The 14,437-nt window shown below is 42.0% G+C and overlaps 2 protein-coding genes across 2 annotated transcripts in view; both read right to left on the bottom strand.

Moving 5' to 3' along the window:
* dars1 (aspartyl-tRNA synthetase 1) overlaps positions 1–6,608 on the bottom strand; it is a 44,963-nt gene extending 38,355 nt beyond the window's left edge. Inside the window, exons 1-4 of the mRNA XM_062457332.1 lie at positions 6,454–6,608; positions 1,555–1,654; positions 382–411; positions 11–68 (exon numbers count right to left, since the gene is read on the bottom strand). Coding sequence (XP_062313316.1) covers positions 11–68; positions 382–411; positions 1,555–1,654; positions 6,454–6,476 — 211 coding nt within the window. The 5' untranslated portion in view covers positions 6,477–6,608. The remainder of the gene's footprint in view (positions 1–10; positions 69–381; positions 412–1,554; positions 1,655–6,453) is intronic.
* A 2,370-nt stretch (positions 6,609–8,978) lies between these two features.
* cxcr4b (chemokine (C-X-C motif), receptor 4b) lies at positions 8,979–11,021 on the bottom strand. The gene is made up of 2 exons (XM_062457336.1): positions 10,897–11,021; positions 8,979–10,645 (listed from the first exon to the last, which is right to left on the bottom strand). Exons 1-2 carry the CDS (start codon positions 10,912–10,914, stop codon positions 9,566–9,568), a joined length of 1,098 nt encoding a protein of 365 aa, XP_062313320.1. The 5' UTR covers positions 10,915–11,021; the 3' UTR covers positions 8,979–9,565.
* Between the last annotated feature and the right edge of the window lie 3,416 nt (positions 11,022–14,437).

Genomic DNA, 14,437 nt, shown 5'->3' with positions numbered 1-14,437 from the left:
GCCTACTTACCCAGTTTCTGTTGGGACTGGACCATGGGAGGGACGCCGTAGCGGTCTTTAGCAAAGTCCTGAGGAAACAAGCCAGTCAAACTTATCACAGAGATTCATACACGAGCATTGTTGAATACAATTCTTTAAAAAAAAATCTTTATCAGTGCAGTAAGCAGACCCATTTTCCCTATTGCGGTTCAAAATCGGTTACTTCAATGAACTGACCCTTATCACTCACTAACAGAGCACTGTAAAACTAAAACTCTAGGAAGGGGGGAAAACAGCAGTATATTTGCATACAAACCGGTGGGTGGGATGGTGAGAAAGCGCTAGTATCTCTACGTAAACGGGACATGCAGAGAATAGATCATAAAACCACAGCTTACTTACATCCTCTTCTGTAGTTTGCTGCTCAGCAGCCTGAAAACAAGACAGAGCACTTTTGTGGTTAGCATCAACTCAAGACATAAACCCAGAACTGTACAATACTAGGCTACTTCACAATCCTAAACCCTACCCAAGACACACAGCAGTGTTGTGGCTAGTGTCGCCCCAGAACTGTACAGTACTTTCCATTCAATACAGGTTATTTGAATCTCATGTAAATCTATGCCAACAACGGCAGGCAGAATTAGTCATAACTGGAGACGACTGACATGTTTATCACGACAGCCGTCCTGGGATGAGTAGGGACACCCCTGAATGGGACACATACACACTCATTCCACATATCCATGACAGACATCTTGGTAGCCTTGATGCAAATAACCACATCCAGTTAGAGTCAAACCCTTTCGTTTCCATAGCAAATAGGTATGAAATAGGATGTCTATGGGAGTAGTTCAGGGAGAGACTACATGGCTTGGTCTAATGAAAGACTGGGCTGCTTTGCGTGTTATCAACAAAACAATCAAGTTTATTGTTACATCCAGTTGTACTGGTACACTACAAATTAAGTAAAGAAAAAAATGATATATATATATATATCTACATTTCTTAAACTGCATTTTCTGATGGAACAGTCTTTTGTTGGGATGGTAAGGGTCACTAATGATTCTTTGGGCCCTCCTTTCATTAGTTTGAGACTGGCAAGGAGACATTCATCTGGACTATAATAATGAAGCATGCTATCTGAGCTGAATGGCCTGCTTGGTGTATGTGGGTCATGAGGCAAAATGCTTCTGAGTATTCAAGACACAATAGTGAGCTCACCCCTCATGCATCCCACTCACGGACTACAGCTATCGTCATACAAACAACCATTTTAACAGAAAAATAACTGTTTGGGTGGACAAAAACAAAGCAACAAGGACAGGAATCCTGAAACAATGGATATCCACATCCCCCCCAGCCCCGCCCCCAGATGGCGTCCCGCACCGCAGCATGTCACACCACCAGCTGGGACCTGGGTGGTGCGGCCTGCTGTACACCCAGACCCACTCACCAGTGGGGCCTGTTCCCCAGTCTCCAGACCCATTCACCAATGTGGCCTGTTCCCCAACCTCCAGCCTCCAGACCCCCTTCACCAGTGTGTCCTGTTGCCCAGCTTCCAGACCCACTCACCAGCTTGGCCTGTTTCTCAGCCTTCTTGGCTGTTTTCTCCGCTTCCTTCTGTTGTTTCTTCAGGCCTTTCTTAGACTGTGCCTGCTCCTCCTCGCCCGCCCTTAGACAGGAAGACAAGCACAACACAAACACACAAGTTAGCTTCCAGGTCTACGTGTCCGGCTTCCTGGAGGAAGTTTTTGAGCGGGTGGGAAAATGTATTCTAGCCATCATCACCTCTGCATGCCCTCCCCACCCCCTCCCTCCACCCCTGCACTCTCTCCGCAGCAGGGCTTTTAAAGTCAGGCCTACTCTTTAATCCTATTGTTTTCACATACTTCTAAAAACAGCTGTAGCTTGAGAACTGAGGAAAGGGAGTTTTGAAAGCAGCTATAAAGTGTTTACATACTGTCATGAGAGCATGATTACCGTAGATGGATAAATGCAAAAAGCTAGTCTGAGATGTAGAGTTAGAAACACTGCTTTTTTTCCCTGCTCTAATCCACATATAGTGTCAAACTAACAATGCATGAACCATAAACTCTCATTACCTTATTATGATATAGCATTATGGGAATTGGTAAAGGGACTTTTCTTTGCTTTTCTTTGAGTCTTACTGCCATTCAGAATAATTACTTCAGGGGAACAGGATCATGTGGAATTTACATTTACATTACATTTATATTTAGTCATTTAGCAGGCGCTCTTATCCAGAGCGACTTACAGTAAGTAAAGGGACATTCCCCCGAGGCAAGTAGGGTGAAGTGCCTTGCCCAAGGACACAACGTCATTTTGCACGGCAGGGAATCGAACCAGCAACCTTCTGATTAATAGCCCGATTCCCTAACCAATTAGAATTTAAAGACAGCATGAACAGCAGGCAAACTTGCCTGTTCTAAAACAAAATAACTACACTGAGATCGCTACAAGACTGCTATGGATATAACCTAAGTTGAAAATGCTGAGGATCGCATTCTGGGTCAAAAGATCTGGAGAAACAACTTTGCGGTTGTAAAGCTGCATGTAGTGCTGCAGGTCTTATCGGAGGTTTGCTGGTACAAATGTTTTTTTTGTTTTTTTTTATCAACAAACCACACTAAGAAAAACACATTTTCACCTTGTACAGGTAGTTTAAGAAAAGTTCATTCTGACTTCATCCATGAGAGACTGGCTCACATTGAGTCATTCTCCCCAGCGACATGTTGGATCTACAGGAAGTAGCTCAGACCAAAGGGCACATAAAAATAGCAAAACAAACAAAAACGACAACAAAAACCTGATTCTGATTCTGTACTTCACTTCAAAAGACACCTCCTGACGCACCTGGCAGTGTTTATTTTCCTTTCTCCCAATTTTGAACAATGAAACTGACCATAGCAGTGTTTCCCCTAGGTTTACAGCTTGGGGGGGGGGGGGCGGCGGCGGCGGCGGCGGCGGGCGACCATGTAGATACAGAGATGGGAGTCAGGTGGCTGAGCAGTTAGGGAATCGGGCTAGTAATCTGAAGGTTGCCAGTTCCATTCCCGGCCGTGCCAAATTACGTGTCCTTGGGCAAGGCACTACACCCTACTTGCCTCGGGGGGAATGTCCCTGTACCTACTGTAAGTCGCTCTGGATAAGAGCGTCTGCTAAATTACTAAATGTTAATGTAAATGACACGCCGTTGTGTAAATAAGATAAATAACATAAGGCCATTTAGTTTGTTTAATAAAAGAGCAAGCTATAGACCTGTTTTATAGGAAAGGTGACCTTAAATGACTTATTTTGTGATCGGGCGTTATATATAAAAAAATAAATAAAAAAGATTTTTTTAAATTTTATTTTTTATTATTAACTTGACCTTCCACGGGGGGGGGTGCCGTTGGGGGGGCAGGTGGTGCTGTTGGGGGGACGGGGCGCCCCCCTAATATAATAGTAGGGGAAACACTGCATAGTATGCTGTCTTTCATGACAAATTCAAAGCATATTCATGTCCAATGGTATACCTAGCACAGTTCCTGACTAATGCTAAAGTAAAATTTACTCTCAGATTCAGAGTTACAGTTCAGAATAGTAGACGACAGCATTTACCCAAAACTGTGAAAATAATAAATGTCCTTAAAAAGAAAGTTAGAAAAATCAAATATTGCTCTGTAGAAGAGGTAAAAAAAATGTGGGGTGTCAAATTTGATACTGAATACTCCATCCCCCTCCCTCCCTCAAGCCAAACTCCTGGAGCGTGAAAACAACCAATGGATCCACAAAAACATGATGAGGTTAAAACCAAGCACCTTCACACCTAACCTCTATCACCTCCCATTAGAAATCAATGCCGAGGGGAGGAAAGTAGAACGACCCCCGACCTGTCTGCCAGTCAGTTTACTGCATCTACCTTTACGCTTGAAAGACTTTACTGCCCTACACCTAATGACAATACAATGAGTGACAATGACAGATTGAGAAACTTTGGCAGAGTGAGACATGGGAAAGCTATTTTTCTGGAATGTTAAATTGTGTTTTTTTTGTTTTGTTTTCATTGGTTGTGATGGAAATCTGGAAGCAAAGTAGACGGCTCATAGGCAGGGCTAAGGACATTTGAGAAGAGCACTGATGTCAGCACAGCTGAATTCATAATATGACAGGTGACAAGAATATCCTCTTTTAAAAGCGATAAAAAATAGTGAACAATATACACTCACCACTTTATTAGGTACACCTCTTCAATTGATTGTTAACACAAATAGCTAATCAGCCACTCACATGGCAGCAACTCAATGCATTTAGGCATGTGGGACATGGCCAAGACAACTTGCTGAAGTTCAAAACGAGCATCAGAATGGGGAAGAAAGGGGATTTAAGTTACTTTGAATGTGGCATGGTTGTTGGTGCCAGACGGGCTGGTCTGAGTTTTTCAGAAACTGCTGATCTACTGGGATTTTCACGCACAACCATCTCTAGGGTTTACAGAGAATGGTCCGAAAAGGGGAAAATATCCAGTGAGCGGCAGTTGTGTGGACGAAAATGCCTTGTTGATGTCAGAGGTCAGAGGAGAATGGGCAGACTGGTTTGAGATGATAGAAAGGCAACAGTAACTCAAATAACCACTTGTTACAACCAAGGTATGCAGAATACCATCTCTGAACACACAACACGTCAAATCTTGAAGCAGATGGGCTACAGCAGCAGAAGACCACACCGGGTGCCACTCCTGTCAACTAAGAACAGGAAACTGAGGCTACAATTCACACAGGCTCACCAAAATTGGACAATAGAAGATAGGAAAAACGTTGCCTGGACTGATGCGTCTTGATTTCAGCTGCAACATTCAGATGGTAGGGTCAGAATTTGGTGTAAACAACATGAAAGCATGGATCCATCCTCACTTGTATCAACGGTTCAGGCTGGTGGTGGTGGTGTCATGGTGTGGGGGATATTTTCTTGGCACACTTTGTGCCCCTTAGTACCAATTGAGCATTGTTTAAACCAACCCAGTCTCATCCCAACTCGTCAAATATTGACGCTTGGGCAGACCCCTTTGGCGTCACTATACTGACGCCGGGGGGCACCTTTTCCGTCGTTTTTGGACACCTAGGGTTGCACAATGACTTCCACGTTAATATGTTCGTCCTTTCCCGTAGACAATTCTGAAATATGGCATCACGTTTTACATTTGTGGATCGCGTTTTACATTTGTGGATCGTCATACGCATTCGCAATACTTTTGGCCCCGTTTTGACTAGCGTCAAATCGGTGCCAAAAGTCACGTGCGTCAAATCGGTGTCAAAAGTCACATGATCTAAGTTCAGCTTTTTATGGCCCTATTTGCGAAGCTTTATGGCACCAATTTTACGCAATCCCCTTGAAAATGTCTTGCAAATATGTCGTTAGAAAAAAACTCAAAAGGCAAATCAAAATGTGATTGTGGACAGTTAATCACATTTGTGGATCTTGATTTACATTTGTGGAAAGCAATTTACATTTGCGGAACATGTTTTACATTTGTGGAACACGTTTTACATTTGCGGAACACGTTTTACATTTGTGGAACACGTTTTACATTTGTGGATCGTTCTATACGCATTTGCAATACTTTTGGCCCCGTTTTGAGCCCATAGGTTAACTAAGCAGCTAACTACACTACCTCAGTACCTACTGAGACAGTTACTGAGGGGCGGCTGTGGCTCAGGGGGTAGAGAGGGTTGTCTGTTAATTGCAAGGTTGGCGGTTCGATCCCTTGGCGGTTCGATCCCCGACTCTGTCATGTGCCGAAGTATCCTTGAGCAAGACTCTGACCCCAAGTTTCTCCCGATGGGCAGGCCGGCGCCTTGCATGGTAGCTCGCTGCCGTCGGTATGTGTGAGTATGAATGGGTGAATGAGAGGCAAACATTGTAAAGCGCTTTGAGTGCCGCTAAGGTAGAAAAGCGCTATGTACTGTATTTCTTCGAATAAACGCCGCAGCGTTTATTAAATAACGCTCATTTTTGGTGCGCCGTTTATTCGAGGGCGGCGTTTAATTAGTAAGAGAGATTTCGTGAATTGTAGCTGCATTGCAGCCATAGACAACTTCGTTGCTGGCATTGTGACAAATGAATCATGCAGCTAAAAATGCACTCCCTAACCGCTCAGCCATCTGACCCTCCCGAGACCCTCCATCTGACCCTCCCAAACTTTGAGCTAGTGAAATTGCAATGTTCATGTAATTAACTTACCACAGATTGTTACATGCAGTTATTTGCACTTTGACAGTAGGTTGCATTTAGCTTGCTAACATGTCACTTATGTAATTTTATGGGGGATCTGTAAGGTCCAGATGATGCAATAAGAAGCAAGTTTGGCTGTCTTGGTAGCTACTTGGTAGCTAGTACTAGCGCAACTTTCGGGCTAGCCACTGCGAAACGTTAAGAAATTAATTATGGATTACTATAACAAATTCTTCTTACCCTTGAACTCCGTCTTTAGTCATGACAACGTATGTCCTTCTCAGAGGTTGATGTAGAAACAGAAAACAGGTTTATCTAGCAAAGACAGTTTCTAAGAATCACATCAGCTGTTACTAAGCTTGCATGCGAGAAAGGGAAGGAAATACCGATTTTCCTGCTACACAGGAAAAGGAATACGAAGGGGATCCGAGTCGAAACGTGTTCCGAGACCAAGGTTCCGCTCTTTACAGTTTTGACAGAAAACAACAAAACTGTTTATGCATTCATAAGCACTACACGTTTATGGTATTGTAAAATTGAGATAGTATTATCCGAGCACTTATGTTCACTTATTTTGGTAGAAGAATGGTGTTGGGGGGGAAAAAGAAATAAAGTGAATTGGTGTTCCATTGATGTGTAGTTTGTCTTGGTATTTAAATAAGGGCCCTTTACCAACAATGTAACATCTTCATTGAACATGGTATCCATTGTGGTTTGCTTCCTATGTTTTTCCAACTTGAGCATTGCTCTTTTATCATTCAACTGAATTTCAAAATACCGTCATAATACTTTCTTTCTACTTTTATGCCCATTGCCACTCAACGACTCCTCTGTAAAAGCACTTTAAATGCAACGTATGGCCTTTTGACCAAACTCAGTGGGGTTGAATATAGTCAGGGGCATTAAGTAGTTTCACAGGTGGTTGACCACAGGAGCTCTTGATGCAGGAAGCAGTCATCCTGCTGCCCACTTCCCAACCAAAACAATGTCACCGTTAATAACAGGCTGATGCCTTGGAGAAACCATGCCATTTATTTGACCTTAACCTACTTTTCAAAATATATCCTTACAAGTTAAGTTTATAAATGTGATATATAATTTAACAAGACCTTTTATCCACAGTAATTCTCACAGGAAAACTTATATTTATATATCTGTTTTCTATTGAAACTTCTCAGATTGCGAATGCACATTTTCGATAAACCCCAGGTTAAGACTATTTCCTGTCCATCAACAGCTTTGGCCTTTATCCTGTCCAATTGAATGAGTTAGAGGACATAAACAATGACAAATACATGTAAAACTATTGAAGCAAAACTGTTTAAAAGTAATTGTTTTGAGAGCAAAACAAATACTGACATTTTAAATAGAACAGAATATATAATAATTTCATTATTTACATGTGAATAGTGTTTGCTAGATAGAAAACAGGTATAAAATATATTCAATGTTGGAGGCTTTCTATGCGATTCTATCCTGCTATTGCACCACCTTACAAACATACACGTAGGTATACAGTACCTACACACCTCTATGTGATCAGATAAAATTCCCTCTCACACCCCCAACACTTAGATAGATTTCAAAACAGTTATCTTTGATCTTTAGTGACAACTGTTTTGACCGTGGCAGTGGTGATGGAGTGTCTTGAAATGTTTCTTACCATCAGAACGATTTCAAGTGGCAGTTAAAGAAGAAGAAAGTGGAGGGTTCAGCCGAACTCAGTGGCGTGTAAATGGCACAGCTCTGCTTATGCTGAACATGCATCTGAGTTCTCATGCTAATAGCTGAACCATTCCACAACATTTCCAACTGAAAAAGCACCTCTCATTTCTTCCTGTTTTATTGGAAGCAAGCTGTGAAACCAGGACCAGGAGAAAATGACCATTAACTTCTAGCACTTAGCACCTTTTAACATGAAAAGAAATGGAAATTGTTCCTTGAATTCTGTTGGAGTGAAGTGAAGTCATCATGACATCTTTGTTGCTGCTCTGGCTTCCTCACTGCTCCAACATGAGTGCGGCTCTTTCATCATCTGATGGGATTACCATATGTATCACAGATAAAACAGCCACAACACGAGAATAAGTAATATGTCTGTTTTCAACAACTCATCACTCTTTAAGACCAAACATCATGCATCAAAGAGAAATGTGTATGAAGAAGAATTCCAATGCATTGTCAGACCTTCTACAGCACACAAAAAGTATTTTCAAACCCTTAAAATTAGTTTGAGTTTGAGAACATAACCTATTTCTTTAACATGGTTAAACATTTTTTACAAATGGTCAATATTAAAATAAGGGTCTGAACAAAATTTGAGAGTGGATTTAATCAACTCAAGATGTTTCTGAGATGGTTTGTGAACCCATTATACAACACACTATATGACACGGATTACGTAATAGGGGCCGTCTAGTGTCAAGAAAATAGTTGCAAACTAAACCTGCATAATTTTCTTTGTCAAGAGGCCATATGGATACTCAAGTCAAACTCAACCTTTGAGCTTTAGTGTCATGGCTGCTTAAGATGTAAAAGTGCACAGATGTTCTTGCAATTACAGTGCCTCAGTGGTAAGTCTTCTCTCTCTTCAACCCTAGTCAGATAAGGTGGAGGCATTTGTGTTTTGAGCCACAATGACACACCTCCTCCACCATCTCAGACCATCCCCCACCCCTGAGGACACTCAGTCAGAAAGATTAAAATAATTAAAATAAATTAGAATAAAATGTTGTAGAGAAGTGAACACCACACATGTATTTCAAAGTGATATTCAAGAAGAATTTATTTCAAAACAACATAGAAACAACTTTAAAAAGAAACGCAACATAAAAAAATGTAATTACAATACTTAGAAAATGGTTCAGTGTGAGCTACAGCAATAAATAATAACTTTCAATAATCACACAACTTAAGTGCGAGCACAAACAACTATTTACAGTTTGTAAATAGTTAAACAGCTAAGCTCCCATCCTTGTAAAGAAACTAAGAAGTATTGCATGCCCCACCTCAATGAAACAGTGCAACCGTTATCATCTGCAGCAGAAAATGGTGTGTCTATGCTATGTACAGTATACGCTCTGGATAAGAGCGTCTGCTAAATAAATGACTAAATGTATACAGTTGACCAGTCAATGCACTTTAAATGGACCTCGGGCACTGCCCAAACATTCAATCTGCTTTAGAACACAAGAGGGCTTTTAAACAACACAAAAAAAGCTCAAAAGACTCACTCAAGTATAAATGTATATAAAACAATACAAAAATGTATAAAAAGTGTAGAAAATGTAGTTTACAAATAAAGCTTTTTTTATCCTGAGAAGTGACCCCAGGCACAGTGAGAGACTGCCCATTAACTGTAGTGGACACTGGAGGACTCTGACTCAGTAGATACAGAAGAGATCGGTCCACGTTTTTTAGTCAGCATCTTATGGCTGGATCTGCTGCTAATACTCAGTGCGTTCCTCGCAGATTTCTTGAATTTGACACCGAGGAAAGCGTAGAGAATGGGGTTGAGACAGCAGTGAAAGTAAGCCAGAACCTCTGTGATGGAAATCCACTTCATGACCCCCTGCTCCAGGGCACAGCTGTGGGGGATCTCCTCCAGGTTCATGAGGGTGTCCACGAAGATGCCAGCACAGTACGGCAGCCAGCAGCAGAAGAAGCATAGGATCAGGATTACGGTGGTCTTCAGGGCCTTCCTCTTCAACGCCTGGCCCTTGGAGCCCTGGGACAGCTTGGAAATGATGATGCAGTAGCAGGTGAGAATAACTAGGCCAGGCAGGACGAAGCCCACCAGAATGTGCTGAAAGCGGAACGCGGCCACCCAGATGTGATTATTCTCCAGTGGGTAAATGCGCAGGCAGCTCAGTCTGGAGCCTCCCATGTCCAGCTCAACTTGGAAGCTACTTGCAAACACCAGATCTGGCACTGTGAGTATAGCAGCAGGGAGCCAAACACAGACATATATCACCTTGCCTGCCAGGAGCTTTCTCGTTGCCTGGCTGTTGGTGGCCGTGGCGCGCACTACTGCCAGGTATCGATCCAGACTGATGAAGGCCAGTATCAGCACGCTACTGTACAGGTTGACAGTGTAGATCATGTGCACGGCTTTGCAGAGAAAACCGCCGAAGTACCAACTGCTGGCCGCATCCACCGCCCAAAAGGGTAGCGTGAGGACGAACATGAGGTCGGCTACGGAAAGATGAAGCCTGTACTTGTCCGTCATCGAAGTTTTGCATTTTTTCTGGAAGCCCATTACGATGACAACTAGTCCATTGCCGAAAATTCCCAAAATGAAGATAATTCCATAAACTGTTGGTAGGAAGATCTTGTGAAAATCGTGGTTAGGCGCTCTTTCACACGGCCCCTGAAAGTCAACATCAAAATCCCCGGACTCCTCAGAGCTGTTGTCTGAATCGAAAATAATGCTCTGGCAGAATATAAGAAGTAGAAAATAATTAGATTAGTTATTAACACAAGTTTCCATTTGTGAAACTTCAGCCTGTTGCTCATACATAGCCTAGGTAAACATTATCCATTGCAAATCATGGAAAATATCATGAAACTGAGATGTAAGAATACTATGTAGAAATGCCTAGTCTGTACGTTATTATAATTGCCCATGGATCCTACATTAGCCTACGTGATGGAAATAAATCCCTATTTTACATTGACACTCACCCCTTCGTAGTATGCCATTTTGATCACCGAAGTGTTTGTCTTTGCTGACGTCTGTGAGCTATAGTCTTCTTGTAAACTCAGTTACCACCAAAGAGCACGAGACTTTTTAAACCGTGTCTGTCCAGACCCCTCCCTCTCGAAGGAGGAGTCGCCGTTGTTGCGTGTGACACCATGCTCCAAAATGTTCCAAAAGGGTAGGCTATAAAAGAAAAGCAGGGGACCATGTCGTTGTCTTGTGACAAGCAGAAAAGCATGTGACACTTCAGCGATATAACAGTTTGAATGTTTCAGTTGTCAAGCTACCCGTCTTGTAAGAACCTACTTTTACGCATGGCGCAATGAGGGGTGGCTTGATAGGTCTCTTGGGTCTCCCGTGTGCATTACTCTCTCTGTGTAATGGTAAACGGTTATTCATACCTTTTAAACTGGGGGTGGTCATTGGGGAACACCCCAGCCTAACCTCAAATCTCTCCACAACCTGTCACTTTTCTAAGTACTGTTATGTCTACCCTCTCAAGAGTGCTAACTGACCCCACTCCCTCGTGTTCGCTCTCTCATCTCTGTATCCCTCTCTACTTCACTTGAATAGCCTCTCAACCCCCACCTCACTCTCCGTCAAACACGCTGTTCTCATCATCCCAGATCCAAGTTATACCCTGTAAGGTTTATGGGCGATGACAAGAGTAGGTCACACACAACTCTCCACCCTCTTTACTGTGATTCTAAGAGAGAAAATAAGGGTTACTCTGTAACTAAATAGCTATGGTGTGGCTACAGTGGTTGTTGTTTTACTCCTTTGAAATATGAGAAACAATTGATTGAGTAAATCAATTCACATCACCAGTTCACTTATGTACAGAAAGGGATTTCAAAGCACAGACCAACCAATTAGATTATTTGTCTTAACCAGAGCAGATGGCATTGAAGCCAGCTTTCATGACAACACATGCTAATCTTTCACAAAACATGCCAAGGATAATGATAAACATCAGAAAAATAGTTGTCTTATTATCTGCATACAATCATCCAGCATTGATAAAATAAAATAAATGTGATTAGTCCTTATCAATGAAAGTGGTTACTCAGAAGTAAGCCTCTAATCTCTCATTGTCTCGGTTATGTATCTGCTGAGGTCTGGACTCCTGGGGAGAAGCTGGAGGAGGCCTGTGTGGAGGGAGAATACCCACTGTATGGGAATAGGTGGATGTGTGGTCCTTCTGCTGACTGGGCTATGTCTCTGATATCACTCAGTGCTTTAATGTCTTTGATGTGTGAAGCTGTGAGTTGATCACCTGAAAGAAGGCTCTCACCCCTGAACACAAGCATTTTCTCAACTCTGGAGACTCTTACAACCCTATTCTGAGTCACGTCTGTGGGAGGTTTATGTTACAACAGCCACGGCTGTCTGACACTGGTCGAATACCTCCTCTACTGGGTATGGGCCAAAATGACGTTCAAATACTTTTTTATGTTCGTACTTCAGACATCTTGAATGATTGTGAAAAATAACGTGAGTAGGTCTAGACCCTCCCAGCTCCTTCTCTGCAAGTTTCAACATATTTTTCTGTCTTCATTCGGTTAACTCTGTCCTGAGCAGATTCCTCCAGCGCCTTGTCCTTTGTTACAATCAAGCCTGTGGTTCTGGCTTATTTGCTAATGGGAGTCAGATGGCTGAGCGGTGAGGGAGTCGGGCTAGTAATCTGAAGGTTGCCAGTTCGATTCCCAGCCGTGCAAAATGACGTTGTGTCCTTGGGCAAGGCACTTCACCCTACTTGCTTCGGGGGGAATGTCCCTGTACTTACTGTAAGTCGCTCTGGATAAGAGCGTCTGCTAAATGACTAAATGTAAATGTAATGGTTTTACAGAAGCTAACAAGCCATTGGGACACAGCGGAAGAGGCCACTGTATCTACAATGATAATCTGTGCATTTCAGCCTATCAGTTGTTTACACAATTAACTTGAAATCCAGTATCATCTTTATTGTTCTCATCCATAAACAGTACTTCTGGGAACATATGTCCATTATGTTGACTTATACTTGTTTTGCTTCGTCAGTAGGTCACTTGAGGACAGCTTTGCAAGACTGAAAGGAGCAAACGGAACACAAAAGGTCTGTGCAGCCACTTACAATACAGATCGGATGTGTGAACTCTCGTAAGAGGGCTCTTCAGTCAAGAATGGGTATTAAAATGAAGTTGACAATGCCTGTGAAATGAGGGGAAGAATGTACTGAGCATTTTAGTACTCAGTCATTCCATTCCATTTGACATTTTATCATTTAGATACTTTAGAGCTTACATACAAATAGTGCATGTTGACAGTAGAGCAGAATATCTAGGACCAGAAGTGCAGAGTTCTGGCAGTATTTCAGAGGTTAGTGCTAAGGAATAGTTTGTGTTTTTATCAGTCGACAATGCCAGGCTTCCAGTCCCAACTCATCTATGGCCCACAGCAAGTCAGCATAGGAGCATTTTCATAATTATTCATGCACTCAAATATCACCGTAACTTTTTTTTATAACCCTTATTTATTTATATATTTTTGATGACTCTTGGGTCTTCCCCCCTTCTTACACAAATATAGGGTTTTAGGAAGCTCATCCTATAGGGCTTTAATCTCCTTCTTGTGAACAAGGATTGCCAGGTAATTATATAACTTTTTATAATCAAGATGTATAATTATATACTCTGTTCAAAAAGGAATGCGTGCTCAAGTCCAAAATCTATTATGAACCATATGTTCTCAACGACTAAATGAATATTTGTGAAATGTCTTCCAATTTTCCTTAAAAATTAGTCTTCCTTTTGTCTGGCAGGATGATTTAGCAAAGCCTAACACCCGATCCTTAGATCTGAGTTACGTAATAGATTGTTTTTGTTCACTCTGATGCGTATCCAAATTTTCACTGTCATAATCAAACCAGGAGATGCCTATAAATCTCAGTAATTCCACCAATCCTCATCTCTGCCACCATGTAATTTAAGATCACAACCCCTTGGAGGCCTGTAGCAAATATTCAACAGTATAACTTTTTGAGTGCATATTTCTAACATGATTAATAAAGATCAGAATCTGTTTGTTCCAACATGTTTATGGTGTGCTGATATTGCCAGAGTTCACACTAGAAAATGTTGTTTTGACATCAGAGCGATCAGTGAGGAGGACTATCTTGGTTCTTCTATTCTCCATCTCTATATGGTCTTTAAAGTCTTTGGAAGCATTGGTGTCCGTGTGTGGTTGTGTGTGAGTGTGTGTGTGTGTGTGTGTGTGAGAGTGTATGCATATGTGTGGTGTGTGTGTGAGGGGGGGCAACAGGCTGGGAAACTGCTAGGTTGAGAGACTGAGAAACCCTTGTGCTTGTTATGGCCTGGTCCTGTTCAGGTCTTTTGTGTAAAGTGTGTCTTGCGTGAAGAGAAGAGGTACATCAGGGTTAAATCTATAGAACAAGATACTGTACATAGCGAGAGAAAGAGAGAAGAGAGAGATGAAGATAGAAATAAAAAGACAGAGATCTACTGATTTCTGTCTTTCACAATGTGA

Source organism: Osmerus eperlanus, chromosome 3 (assembly GCF_963692335.1).
Source record: "Osmerus eperlanus chromosome 3, fOsmEpe2.1, whole genome shotgun sequence".
Taxonomy (NCBI): domain Eukaryota; kingdom Metazoa; phylum Chordata; class Actinopteri; order Osmeriformes; family Osmeridae; genus Osmerus; species Osmerus eperlanus.
The sequence above is the reverse complement of the archived record's forward strand: the minus strand, read 5'-3'. Positions and strand labels throughout refer to the sequence as shown.